The sequence below is a fragment of the Chlorocebus sabaeus genome, chromosome 2, assembly GCF_047675955.1.
Source record: "Chlorocebus sabaeus isolate Y175 chromosome 2, mChlSab1.0.hap1, whole genome shotgun sequence".
Classification (NCBI taxonomy): domain Eukaryota; kingdom Metazoa; phylum Chordata; class Mammalia; order Primates; family Cercopithecidae; genus Chlorocebus; species Chlorocebus sabaeus.
The window spans coordinates 646,762-659,720 of NC_132905.1; the positions used below are offsets into that span (position 1 = coordinate 646,762).

The 12,959-nt window shown below is 63.1% G+C and overlaps 1 protein-coding gene across 10 annotated transcripts in view; it reads left to right on the forward strand.

Annotated features, from left to right (window-relative positions):
• Window positions 1-1,219: 1,219 nt before the first annotated feature.
• KCNQ2 (potassium voltage-gated channel subfamily Q member 2) overlaps window positions 1,220-12,959 on the forward strand; it is a 66,515-nt gene continuing 54,775 nt past the window's right edge. For 5 of the 10 annotated variants that reach the window (XM_073005244.1, XM_073005251.1, XM_073005264.1 and 2 more), the window contains exon 1: window positions 1,221-1,688. In XM_073005244.1, coding sequence (XP_072861345.1) covers window positions 1,393-1,688 — 296 coding nt within the window. In that variant the 5' untranslated portion in view covers window positions 1,221-1,392. Of the gene's footprint in view, window positions 1,689-12,959 lie in introns of all 10 variants that reach the window. The other 5 variants (XM_073005239.1, XM_073005241.1, XM_073005256.1 and 2 more) reach the window with 3 other exon arrangements.

Below are 12,959 nucleotides of genomic sequence, written 5' to 3' on the forward strand. Positions count from 1 at the left end.
GGCGGGGCACCTCGGGGGGTGGGCAGCACGGAGCCTCAGGGGTCCCTTGGTCTCCCAGTAGCAGCTCCAGAGGGACCCCTCCCAGGACACATGGCCCCCAGCAGTGGGGAGGCCACCTCTGCCCACCTGCCCCCAAGGAAACACTGTCCCATTTGTGTCCAGGAGGCACAGATCTGCCTCCTTTGTCCTGAGGGGTGGCACTGGGCTTCCCGCTGGCCTCTCTGCTGCCCTGGGGCCACCCTCCAATCCCTGCCCCTGCCACAGGCCCCTTCTGGAGTCTGCAGAGCGAAGTCTAGGCCCCGTGGGGGGTTCAAGGCCCTCTAGGAGTGACTCTCCCATCCCAACTCAGATGGCCCTTTCTCCTCTTCTTGCCTGTGGGCCGCTGTGGCCACCCCATTTCCCCTGGGCTGTTTTCCTTGCAGGGCACCTCCAGCCTCCACAGACCCTTCCTGCACACATCCTGGGGTCTAGGGGGTCCTACTGCCTGGCAACCCTGACACCAAGAGCATGAGGTCACCATGGGCCGAGCCCCAACAGAGTCTTGGGGAGGGCCCGTACCCCCACCCCTTCCTGGAGATGTCCACTTCCAGGGCCCAGCTGAGAGGACTCCAGTCCTGCTCAGGTGGCTCTGCACCGCTCTGGGACCCCAGGGAGCGATGGGGCCACCAGGCAGGTCCGCTTGGTTAGTACCGCCTGACTCAAAGGTGACTGCAGGGTCAGTGTGCACATGGTCGGGGGAATGGGCAGGCTCAGCCCAGAGGTCTGGTCCTGCGGGCCTTGGCCCCTTCCGCCTCCGCCTCCCCTCGCCTCCCGCTCCCCTCCTGTCTCCCCTCTTACCCTCCCCTCCCCTTTTCCCCAGCCCTCCCCCTCCTCTCCCCCACCCTCTCTTCCCCTCCCTTCCCCTTCCCCTCCCCTCCCCTTCCCCTCCCCTCCTGTCTCCCCTCTCCCCCCTCCCCTCCTGTCTCCCCTCTCCCCCTCTCCTGCCCCTCCCCTTCCCTCTCCCCGCTTCGCTCCCCTCTCCCAGTCTCTTCTCCTCCCCTCCCCTCTCCCCTTCCCCTACCCCTCCCCTCCCCTCTCCTTCCCTTCCCTCCCTTCTCCCTCCTCCCCTCTCCTCTCCTACCCTCCCGTCCTCCGACTGGCGTCGCGGGGGTTAACGCAGGGCGGGGCGAGGCGGCGGGCGGAGCCGGCGCGGCCGCGGGCCAGGCGCCGAGGTGCGCGCGGAGCGAGGTGGCCGCAGCGTCTCCGCGCGCGGCCCAAGCCCGTCAGGAGCGCGGAACCGCCGCCTCGGCCATGCGGCTCCCGGCCCGGGGGCCTGGGCTGGGGCCCGCGCCGCCCCCCGCGCACCGCCCCCGCTGAGCCTGCGCCCGACCCGGGGCGCCTCCGCCCGGCACCATGGTGCAGAAGTCGCGCAACGGCGGCGTGTACCCCGGCCCGAGCGGGGAGAAGAAGCTGAAGGTGGGCTTCGTGGGGCTGGACCCCGGCGCGCCCGACTCCACCCGGGACGGGGCGCTGCTGATCGCCGGCTCCGAGGCCCCCAAGCGCGGCAGCATCCTCAGCAAACCTCGCGCGGGCGGCGCGGGCGCCGGGAAGCCCCCCAAGCGCAACGCCTTCTACCGCAAGCTGCAGAATTTCCTCTACAACGTGCTGGAGCGGCCGCGCGGCTGGGCGTTCATCTACCACGCCTACGTGTGAGTGGCCGGCGGCGCCCCCGTGGCGACCCCCGTGGCGACCCCGGCCGGCCTGGCTGCGGCGGGTTTGGCTCCTGCGCCTGGGTCTGGGTCCGGGGCTGAGACCGAGAGCGATTGTGCAGCGCGCGGGCAGGAAGGATTCCGGGATCGGGGCCGGGGCCGCTCGGGTCCGGGTGGGGGCTCCGGGCCCGCAGGACGGAGACGTGCGGCCGCCCCAGCCCCCTCCTCAGCCTGGCAGGCCCCTCCCCGCGGCCGCTGCGCCGAACAAAGGGCCGGCCGGGGAGGGAGGGCGGCAGCGCTGGGTCTGGACTCTCCGGGACTCTCGGGGACCCGCGGGGCTGGGGCCGCCCGACCAAGCGGGGGCGGCGGGGGAGGGTTTGGCCTGTCCTGCGCCATCCTCCCGAGCCGCTCTCCCTCAGCCTGGGGCGAGCTTTTGGGTTCCTGAGATGCGGGAGGGGCCCTCCCATGACCCCCACCCCAGCCCGGGCGGAGCGCAGCTGTCTGTCCTGCCGCCGCGGCGCCGACGCCCCTCCCTGGACCCGCGAACCCCCCTCGGCTCCTGCGCTCAGCGCGGCGCTGACCCATCTCTGCCGCCGCCGGCCGCCCCCGTGCACATCCCGGGCTCAGGACCCCTCCTTGGCAGAGCGAGGCCCGGGGAAGGGGCTGCGGCAGACCCGGGACCCCCAGCCCTGGGCCTGGAAGGGGCTGTCCCCTCTCCCCGGGCGAGGCTCAGGGCACGGCTGCCTCCTGGGGCAGGGCTGGCGGGGGCGGCCGAAGCCTGCGTCCGTGTGCACCTGGGTGTTCGCGTGTGGAATGTGCACGGCCCGCTGCGCGTGCGGCCTATGCGGCGGGTGTGCACAGCCTCCCCGCGCCAGGGCGCTTGCTCTCCCATCCCAGCCGAACAAGGGACCCGCCGAGCTCCGGGACCGGCCATTTTGTGTGAGACGCATTTTGGGATGGGACTGAGGGGCAGACTCGCCACAAGCTGGCCAGGCGCCCACCTGGGCCGAGAGGGGTGTGTGCCCCAGCGTGTGTGTGGCCTTGAGTGTGCCCTCAGCAGACCCTCCGTGGGCTGTGATATGGGAGGGTTCTGGGGTAGGGAGAAGATCCCAGAGGGAAATGCCAGGCCGCTTGCAGGGAGGGTGTCTCCGTGGAGGGCCCCTGGGCACCCAGCCTGGGACTCCCCAAGCAGAGGCTTCTCCGACCTCCTGGGTCCTGGAGGTCCTGCCGCCCCCAGGAGGGGAGTCTGGCCTTTCCAGTCCAGGGTCCATGCTCGAATCCTCGGATGAGCCTCTATGTTCTCAGGAACGGCCTTTCCTTATGGCCCCCACCTGGCTGGGAACCAAAGGGGCTGTTGGAGGGCCGGTACTGGTCAGCCAGGTCTCAGCCCAAGGTGACTCCTGGGACAAGGACAGGATAGAACCCACCCCACAGCCCTCCTGCCCCGACGGCCTCAGGGGCCAGAGCCCCACTCTGCGTTTGACCCACGGTGCTGCCCGGGGTTTGTTCTGCTTTGAGCCTGTGATCCGAGGGCCCAGCCTGGCTATTCCTGAGGTTTCCCGTCCGGTCAGCAGCTCTCCGCTGGCCGCCCCCTGCCTGGGCCTGCGTGGGTCAGCCCCTCTGTTCCTCCTTCCTGTCTCTGCCTCCTGAGAGTGGCAGTCCAGAACTGGGGTGAAGCATGGGGAGCGCTTGCACATGTGGGGTCTGAGCCATCTCCTCCTGACGACCCTAAGTCTCTACAGAGCAGCAGCTTGTGGGGGCTTCAGGCAACCTCCTCGACGTCCGAACAGCCCCACCCTCCAGCCTGCACCAGGCCTCTCCTCAGCTCCTTTGCTGTGGGCAGGGGTGGGTTGGCCTCAGGGAGGCAGCCCCTTTGGCAGGGGGATTTTTTCTGAGGGTCGGGGCTGGAGAGCAGGGTCTCTGATCCTGCCCTGGGTTGGACACTGGGGGCTGGTCTCAGAACCTCTGCAAACCTCAGTTTTCTGTGGGTAACATCGGCACAGTTGCTTCTCACTCAGGGGCTTTGTGAGCCCCGCTGCTGGGGGGCATCCCACTCTACCAGGCCGGCCCAGTGCCCTCTGTGAAAGGGGTGCAACTCACCCACCTGGCCCCCAGACCTCTGGTGTGGAGTTCTCTGCTGTCCCCATGGCCCAGCCCATCCTTGGGGTACAGTCTCCACCCCGGCTTGGGAGGCCCGATGGCCCCGTGTCCCCTGCCTGGCCCGGCATGGACTGGCCGGGTTGTGTATTAGGCATCATTTGGTCTGCTTGTTCATCAGCTAAACGGAGATGGAGCTGAGTTGGGCCTGGGGCAGCCGGGAATAGGGGGAAGGCCAGGGCTCCCTGTGCTGCTGCACCCAGCTGTGGCTGGACACAGGTCCCCAGGCCCACCTCCCTTTTGCCTGTTGCCCCCAGCGTCTGGCTTCAGAGAGGTCAAGCTGTGAGAACCTCTCTGGGCATCCCTGCTGGACCCAGGGTGGCCACTGTCTGGGGTAGAGAGGCCTGCTGCCCTATGGCCCCAGGGCTTGGTAGGCATCAGGCCAGGCCCCCGCTGCCCCGGCTCTGGGGAGGTGGAGACGTCAGCACCGATTTAGAGAGGGGCTTTCTCCACCGTTGCTCCTCTGTGTGGAGCTGCGGCCTCCGCTCGCGCTGCCTGGTGCGTTCCCAGAGGTTCCAGAGACAGGGCCTCCCTGAGTCAGACCTGCTCTCTGCCTGGTGGGGGCGGCGTGACGGCCCACCTCTCCCAGACCCTCCCAAAGGGAGTATGAGCTGCAAAAGTGGCCCAAACTCAGCAGATGATGTGCCTGGGGCTGCCGTAGGGGACTCTGGGCCAGAGCACCATAGGGGTGCCCTTCAGAGCCTGAATCCCCAGCTCCAGCCTCTCTCCTGCTGCCCATCTGTGCACAGGATGGAGCCAGGCACTGCTGCACCATGGACTTGAATCTCCTCGTCCAGGATCCCCACGTGGGTCACTGGGCGTGTCCACTCTGTTCCCACTGGGTGTGGGCCTCAGTTACAGCCTACTAGAGGGTCACACAGCCCTGTCCCTGTGGATGGGGAAACTGAGGCAGAGGAAGGTTGAGTGAGCTCCAGAGTCGTCCTGCTTAACTGAAGGGAGGGGTCCCAGCCTGAGATGAGAGCTGGGGGTGCAGATTGCTTGAGCTTGCCAACAGCCCAGCCATGTTGAATGGCCAGGGTGAAGCTGTGTTTAAAATAGGCCAGATGGGAACTCTGGCACCAGGGAGGGCCTGTCCGTGGGGCTCGCTGTGGCATCTTGGCTTTTGGGCCAGGCCTCAGATGGGGTCCAGGGTTGCAGGGGCCTATGTTCAAGTCCCCTTGTGCCGGGGCCCAGGTGTGTCCCCTCACAGTCCTGGATAACTCAGATGGTGCTGAGCACAGGCTGCCTGGGCCTCTCTCCCACCCCCTCGTTCAGCTCTGAGGCTGGTGTGAGCCCTCGAAGGGCTGGCTGGGGTGAGCAGGCGCCCGGCACTCTCTTCTTGGTCAGGCTGCTTTGAGGGGTGAGTGCAGGCCTGGGCTTTACCCAGCACAGAGCGGGGCCCTGGCAGGACCAGGGTCCGGTCTCTGCTGACGGAGCATTATGTGCCAAGAAAGAGACTTGAATGTTTGAATGGCCACATTCCGCTTCTTCCCTCAGCCTCCTGGGTAGGAAATCTTATGGAAATTTCCCAAAAGGTGAAAAAGCCTTGGAGAGTTGTGGTTTCCGGGGAAACCTGGACTTCTCTGGTTCCTGGGCCCCTCGGGAGGTGTCGGGCTTCCTCGCAGGATTCTGTCCCTCACCAAATAATTTAAAGTGAAATTACTCTGGCGTGATGAGATGTTGTACACGACGCTGCCTCGTTACACAGTGGAGGTGGAGTCAGTCTCTGCACATTCTGTGTCTGCGAGAGGATGGGAGCTAACGGGTAAGCAGGAACGCTCCTCCTGATCCTTCCACAGTTAGAGCAGAGGAAATCCGTTTTATTAGAAATCACTGCCAGCCAATCTCTGCAGAGATGCGGTCGCTCCAGAGGCGCCGGTGCCCTGGATGTGGGCACTGCTGGGCGCTAAGGATTCTCGACTCCCAGGATGCTGACCACGTGGGAGTCCTGTCTCCAGTTTTGAAAATGCTTAAATCCTGGAGTGTTCAGAGCTGTGGTCACTTCTCAGGGCACAGGCTGAGTCCAGTGGTGGAGAGTGGCTTAACATCGTGGTTTTCCCAGTTTGTTTTAGCTGATAAACGAATGAGTCTGTGGATCTCCGCCAGTCCCTGTGCTCCTGACACGTCCGTGCCCCCGTGTGCACACTCAGCAAGTCCGTCTTGTAGCTGCTCGCAAGAGCACGGGGCCAGCCTCTGCCTGTGGGAGTGACATTCCGTAGCCTCCATAGCCGCACAGGGGCTGGGCCAGCCTCGGCCCCATAGGAATGACGTTCCGAAGTCACAGAAGAGCCAGGCTGGCCCAAGCGCTGTAGGAGTGACATTCGCAGCAGTAGAGGAGCTGGGCTGGCCTCCGCCTGAAGCTGCTTCCAGTGTGGGGAGATGAATCTGCTACGCAGAGTGAGTTCCCTTCTAGGAAAATGGGCAGGTCTGGAGGACCAAGGGGGACCTGTGGGGGCCTTGAATCTGGCGAGAAGGGATATGGGATGGCCGAGCTGCCTTGCCCAGAGGCTGGGGAGGGGCAGCCTGTGCCCTGGGCCCTCCGAGTGTCCACTTGAGGTTGGACGGGAGGCTGGGGCCAGCAGCCAGGCCGTGTCCTGTTAAAGGCTCAGGCGAGAGCCGTGTGCCCGTTTTGGGAGGACGGGGGGCAAGGATGGTGGGGTGATGCCCGCGATGTCCCTCGGGAGAGACGTTGGCCTTGTGTCCGACATCTCATTATCACAGACGGAGCCGAGTGCGTTACCTCGCCGGGGGTCACCTTAACTGTTTTCCAGTGTGCATGCCGGGCAGCTCTGAGACGGGAAACTGCTGGTGTGTGTGCTGTCCACTGTGCAGCCCCGCTCCCCTCTGGGCCTCCGCCCATGTGAGACGTGCTCCTGTGCAGCTGTGACCTGTGAAGACGGTTCCGAAGGCCCTACGTGACCTGTGGGGCGTGAGACTCGGGGAGGGCAGGGCTGGGGCTCTGGCTGGGTCCTGTCCTGAGACTGGCCAGCGTTGGGATCCTAGACCCAAGTTTCCTTGTCTGCATGGTGGGGGTAACCGTTCTGCGTCTGTCATGTGGTTGCCGCCGGGATTCGATGCGTGTCACTCCGCACGACGCCTGATGCCTGCGACGTTCGTAGCCATCATTGCCGTGACCGTGAGGCGCCTTCAGCAGAACGGAAGGCCTCACCCCAGACAAAGCGTGGAGGCCAGGAGCGGGGACGGCGTCGCTCTGCCATCCACCCCTCCAGCCGATTCTCAGCCCCACTGGTCAGCGGCTGGGCCGTGACAGAGAGGCCTGTGCCGCTGTTGAGGGCGAGGCTGTGGGTTGGAGCGCGAGGCCCAGGCTCGAGCGTCGGAAGCTTGCCTGTTTGTCGTGTGGGGCTGGCCGGCCGTTTCCCCGGAAAGAAGGCTGCCTGCCCTGTGTGTGCCGGGTGTTTGGGGGTTTGTCTTCCTGTTTGTGGCTTCCGGCATGTTCCCAGCATCCTGAGGGTTGAGGCTTGGAGGACAGGAATGATCTTTGGCTTGAAAACCACTGTGGGTAGGTTTTTCCAGTGAACCCCGTAAGCCGTGAAAGAGCTGCAGCACAAGCGTCGAGTGTCCACGCCGACCGCACCAGAGAACCCGCCGGGATGCCTCAGCGCCGACACGGGCCCGGCAATGAGGCCGCCTTTAGCACAGAGCGGCGAGCTGAAATAGCTGTGTCCAGAACGGGGATGCCCTGTGCAGGGCTGGAGCTCAGCTCTGCCTTCCGACAGCAGTTGGCTGACAGCTCTGGGAGTCTCAAAACGGCGCCTTTGTTGAGGGGAGGCCCTGGACATGCTCAGAGGAGGAAGCGCGTCCTGCGTAGGGTGGGCAGTACCTCTTCGACCTGGCTAACAGGTCCAAGGTCGAAGGAGGAGGGGTCTGCAGATCTGAGCTTATACCTGAGGAACTCTGGAAATGGCTCCCGCTGGCCCCTGTGTGCGACCCGTATGCTCACCGGCCTGTTTGCCGAACTTTCTCTGTTGATTTCGGAGTGGGTTCTGGTTCCTGCCTCCCTGGTGGGCTCTGAGTGGCAGGGCCCTGCCGACCACTGGCCTCCGCAGCGGGTGATAGAGCGGCGGGCCCTGCAGGACAAGGCTCTGTCCTTGATGGCTATGGGTGAGGAGGGTGTGCTGGAGGCGGCCAGCGCAAGGCGGGTGGGCCCTGAGAAGCCCGTCTGTTTCCCCTGCAGCCTGAGAAAGCCGTACCCACAGAGCTGGAGGAGGGAGTGACTCAGGACGCTGCTTAGCAAATGGGTTGGTCTGGAGTCTGGGAAATGGAGGGTTAGACTTTTTGTTGTCTGAAGCTGGGGTGGGTCGTGCTTTTAATTCATCCAGGAGGACGTGGGGCTGAAGGGCTCTCTGGCTCTTGTCGCCCCTGACGGGAGTGCTCTGAGGTCTGGCAGGCCACAGAGCTGCTGGGGTGGCCTCAGCCCCAAACCCATGCCTGTTGCTTCCCAGGGGCCAGGCCAGAGGTTTCCTAGTGAAAGCTTCAGGGTCGACATTTCCAGGAGAGGGAGGCACTTCTGAAATAGAGTGCCCTTGGTGAGCTTGTGTGGCTTTTCTTTCTCTGTAGCCCGCTCTGAGTTGTCCCATTGAGTGTTCTGGGGTTGTGAGCATCTGGAGCCGTGGAGAGGATGGGACTGGGGGCGCGTGGGGGAGACACCCCTGCGAAGGGCAGGAGAGCCCCCTCAGTCCCGCTGGGGAGAGTCTGCATGGGGCTCTGGGTGATTGGCTGGCAAGTGTGAATGCTGATCCATGGGCCACTTGTTTCTAAGTCAGGAGGGCTCCTGCCCCCACACACCGAGCGGCTGGATTCTGGGAGCCCTTTCCTGCGGAGAGGGGAGCCGGTGTGTGGAGTGCAGGGCCAGGGCCCCGTTCCAGCGTCGGGGAGCCAGAGTACAGGTGCTTCTTCCTGTTAGCAGTGGGCCTGTGCTGTGCTCCCTGTGGGGTTCGGCGGCCCCGGTGGGGGCTTCAGTCTTGAAAGGGGCTCATAGCTCTGGGGTGCAGGCTGCCGTGCATGGGGGTGTTGGACGTGGGTCCCCAGCATGATGTGTGGTGGAGGATGGGGTGATGTGAGCTCTCCACAGAGCTTCCTGTCCCTTCTGTCATCTAAACCACAGACCCTGTGCCAGGTGAGGGGCTGGGGTGGGTGAGGCTAAGGTACCTGCCTGAGGCCTCGGGGCACTTGGCGGCCCCTCCACCCCCTGCAGGAGACGTCAGCTCGGTGGAGAGGCTGGCCTCCGAGAAGACTTCTCCCTGGCCACCAGCTGCCCAGAGCTCCCAGCCCAGTGCCAGCAACTTGTACTGGCCCCAGACAGGGGCTGCTGGGTGGCCTCTCGAAGGGGAAGTGGCAGTTTTCAGACAGTGGCTGCCTTGCTTTGAGGATGAGGATGTTTTCCAGACGTGCTTGGGAGCTGTCCTTAGGCTCTGCTGCCTACCCAGCTTGATACAATTAAGTATTTAATTTTTTTGGATTCCTGGGAGTGGCTTTGTGGACACTCAGGAGAGCGGTGGCTGCTCCAGGGAGTCCGGCCGGGAGTCGGTTGGACCTCGGAGTCTCCCATCTCTGAACCATCTCGGTGGGGGCGGACGGGCAGCTCCCGGGGTATGGCAGGGCTGGACTTCAGGCTGCCTGGCCTGCAGGGAGCCTCCTTCTAGATTCTTCCTCTGTATCTGTGGCGTGGAGGCAGCTGCCGCCTCCGCCTGCCCCCGTCTCATCCTCCAGGTCTTCTCCGGTTCTGTTCCTCCCCATGGAGCCCTTACCCTCGGCCTAAGCTGAAAACCTGAGAACTTTCGAGCTTTTGCTTTCGGTTTAGTCTTGGAAAACACATGGGAAGGGTGAGTGGGAGCAAAGGGCCAGTTTCTCGCTGGCTGCCTGTCCTGGGAGGAGGTGGAGAGAAGCCTCGGGCAGGGACGAGAGGCTGGGATGCCTGCCCCGAGGGCTGTGGGCGGGAGGCCTCGGGCGCCTGGTTAATGTGTCTCTGCCCCTGTGTGTGGTGTAGGGCTCTACACTGGGACTCAGGGTACAGAGGGCACGTGTGTGGGACTTTAAAGTTTGTCTGTCGTGGAGGCTCTCGGCCGACTGGGCTTCCTTCTCCTGGAGGAGGGTGGTCAGGGAAGCAGGGATATTGGGTAGCGTCACCCCAGGACAGAGCAGGAGGCAGACTGGAGTCCCCTTCGTAGACCAGATAGGGCCAGGCAGGGCCTGATGTCTGTATTCTGTTATTTATTTTAAGAGTAGGGGTCTCGCTCTGTGGCCCAGGCTGAGTGCAGTGGTGTGATCGTAGCTCACTGCAGCCCGGAGCTCCTGGTTTGAGCGATCCTCTTGCCTTGACCTCCTGAGTAGCGGGGAGATGACCCCCTTCTTACCCGTTCTTCCAGAATAGGTCAAATTCACATGACACACACACACTCAGAAAAGACACCCACGGAAACCCTGGAATATATAAAATGACGTCCAGCCTGAATGATTTGCCCCCTCTGTGCTGCGCTGTCTCCTCACTGGGTCAGCCATGGCCCCTCTCCTGGAGCTGTTCTCTGCATGTGGGCCGCGGTATGGCACATGTGTGTCTGTGTGTGTTCACTCATTTCTTTTCACACATGTGGAGTCACTCCGTGTCCTGCCTTGTGCGTGTGGCCCCCTCTCCCTGCTTGTCCCCCTCTAGGTCCGTCGGGTGCTCACGACATCTCTGACCAGTTCGCACTGATGGACCTTGAAGCAGGTGCAAGGACTTTGCCGCTGCAAACGGTGTCGCGTGGGGCTCTGTTCTCATCTTCACACAAGGTGCAGGTCTGCAGGATGAATTCCTAGAAGCTGCCTGGTGGCTGTAAAAATGTTCTCATCCCAAAGGACCAGATATGCAGAGAAGTTTAACGCTCACTTTTCCTGTCATTGAAAAGTTACATTTTTGTGGAAACCCGTCCAGGCTGGAGACAGAAGGTGTGTGCGGGGAAAGGAGGCTCTGGGGCCCCATTCCTGGCTGCCTGCTGCTCAGGTGGTTGATGTGGGGGGGCAGATGCCCTGTTCCCTGGGGTAGGTGCTGCCTCCTCCCTGCTGCCTGGGGTAGGTGCTGCCTCCTCCCTGCTGCCTGGGGTAGGTGCTGCGTCCTCCCTGCTACCTGGGGTAGGTGCCCCCTCCTCTGTGTTCCCTGGGGTAGGTGCCAGCTCTTCCCTACTGCCTGGGGTAGGCGCCACCCCCTCCCTGCTCCCTGGGGTAGGTGCTGCCTCCTCCCTGCTTCCCGGGGTAGGTGATATCTCTGCCCTCCTACCTGGCTAGTCGCTGGGGCCACTCGTGGGGATGGTGGAGGAGGCCGGCCCCCGGGTGCTGGCCGTGGTCCTGACCAGGAGCTGCAGTTGTGTCTCCTCATGGGCCAGAGGGTCCCTTTGTGTGACTCATTCTTGGTTGGCATCTGCCCAGGCCATAGAGTCAGGGGCTTGACTCGCCTCTGAGCAGCTTTGGGAAAGGGGCTGGTGTTTGGGAGGTGCCTGCCCAAGGAATGATCGGGGGTGGCTGCTGGGGCAAGGTACACGGCCAGCTTCTCCGCTTTACAATTAACACTGAGCCAGCGTATCCGAGACCATCCCTTCCCATGGGTGCCGTTTAATTAGCCAAGAGCTGAGTTAAGATCACGTGAAGAAAGTAGGGGGGCCTTGGCCTGAGCGGCGGGTGGACAGGGCTGCGTCTGTCAGGGCGAGGGGGTCTGGCGGCCCCTGCCGCCCTTGTTTCTTTTCTTTTTTTGTTTTTTTTTGAGATGGAGTCTCACTCTGTTGCCCAGGCTGGAGTGCAGTGGCGCGATCTCAGCTCACTGCAAGCTCTGCCTCCCAGGTTGACGCCATTCTCCTGCCTCAGCCTCCTGAGTAGCTGGGACTACAGGCACCCACCACCTCGCCCGGTTAATTTTTTGTATTTTTAGTAGAGATGGGGTTTCACCGTGTTAGCCAGGATGGTCTCGATCTCCTGACCTCGTGATCCACCCACCTCGGCTTCCCAAAGTGCTGAGATTACAGGCGTGAGCCACTGCGCCCGGCCACCCTCGTTTCTTAAAGAAACATTTGATCGTGGCGTATTTTCTTCTGATTACAAAATAAGCACATTCACCGCAGGAGATTGGGAAAGTGTGGAAAACAGGGAAGGACGTTTGCTTTTTCTGATTTCTTTCCGGTTGTCTGTGCCCACCTGTGCGTTTCTGAACAGAATAGGATTCAGGCGTCCCCGTCCCTCTGCAGTGTTAGCGGCATACTGTCTGCACTTCTCAGGGCAAGATGAGTCTCACATGCCAGGTGGTCAGCCTGTCTCTGACCTGGGGCCACCGCAGCGCCTGTCCAGCCACCTGTGGTCACGGGTAACAACAGAGTCCCTGTGCTGTGCGGTGTCCCTGCATGGATGTTGACACCACAGCTGTCCTGGGGACGTGTCCACTTGAGGCTTGGGGAATCCACATGTGTCCCATCCAAGGCCGTCCTGCAGGCCCCGGGTCTGCCTGAATGTGATTAGGTGATGAGGCCCCCTGGCCAGGAAGGCTGGTGAGGGGAGAGGGAGGACCCAGGCTAGCCCAGGAGGGGCTTGTGTTAGAACGAGGTTCATTCTGTGGGGTGAGCCCTCCGTCACCAGAGGTGTGCAAGTGGAGGACAAGAGAGAGCACTCACTAGGAAGTTTGTAGGAGGCCAGGGGCTGGAGCTGTAGGCTGTGAACCAGCTGAGGGCATTGGCCTGCTTCGGAGGGGGTTAGGCATGGCTGTCTCGGGGGCCTGCCTGGATGTGGGGTGACCCTCTGTGCAGGTTCTGGGCTGGGTACTTGGGGCCACTGTGAGCAGAGGATGTGGGGGTGCTGCCTCTGGGAGGGCGAGCAGACCCCGCCCTGGGGGGATAGTGCTTGGTTGGGCTTAGGGCCCTGGAGATAATACACCAGAGAGAGTTGGGGCTGCCCAGGGAAGGGAGGGTCAGGCAGCCTGTCAGAGAAAGTGGCCTGAGATTGAAGCCTGGGGGATGAGGGGGCGGCCCGGGGACCTCAGAGAAAGTGACCTGAGATTGAAGCCTGGGGGATGAGGGGGCGGCCCGGGGACCTCAGAGAAAGTGACCTGAGATTGAAGCCTGGGGGATGAGGGGTGGC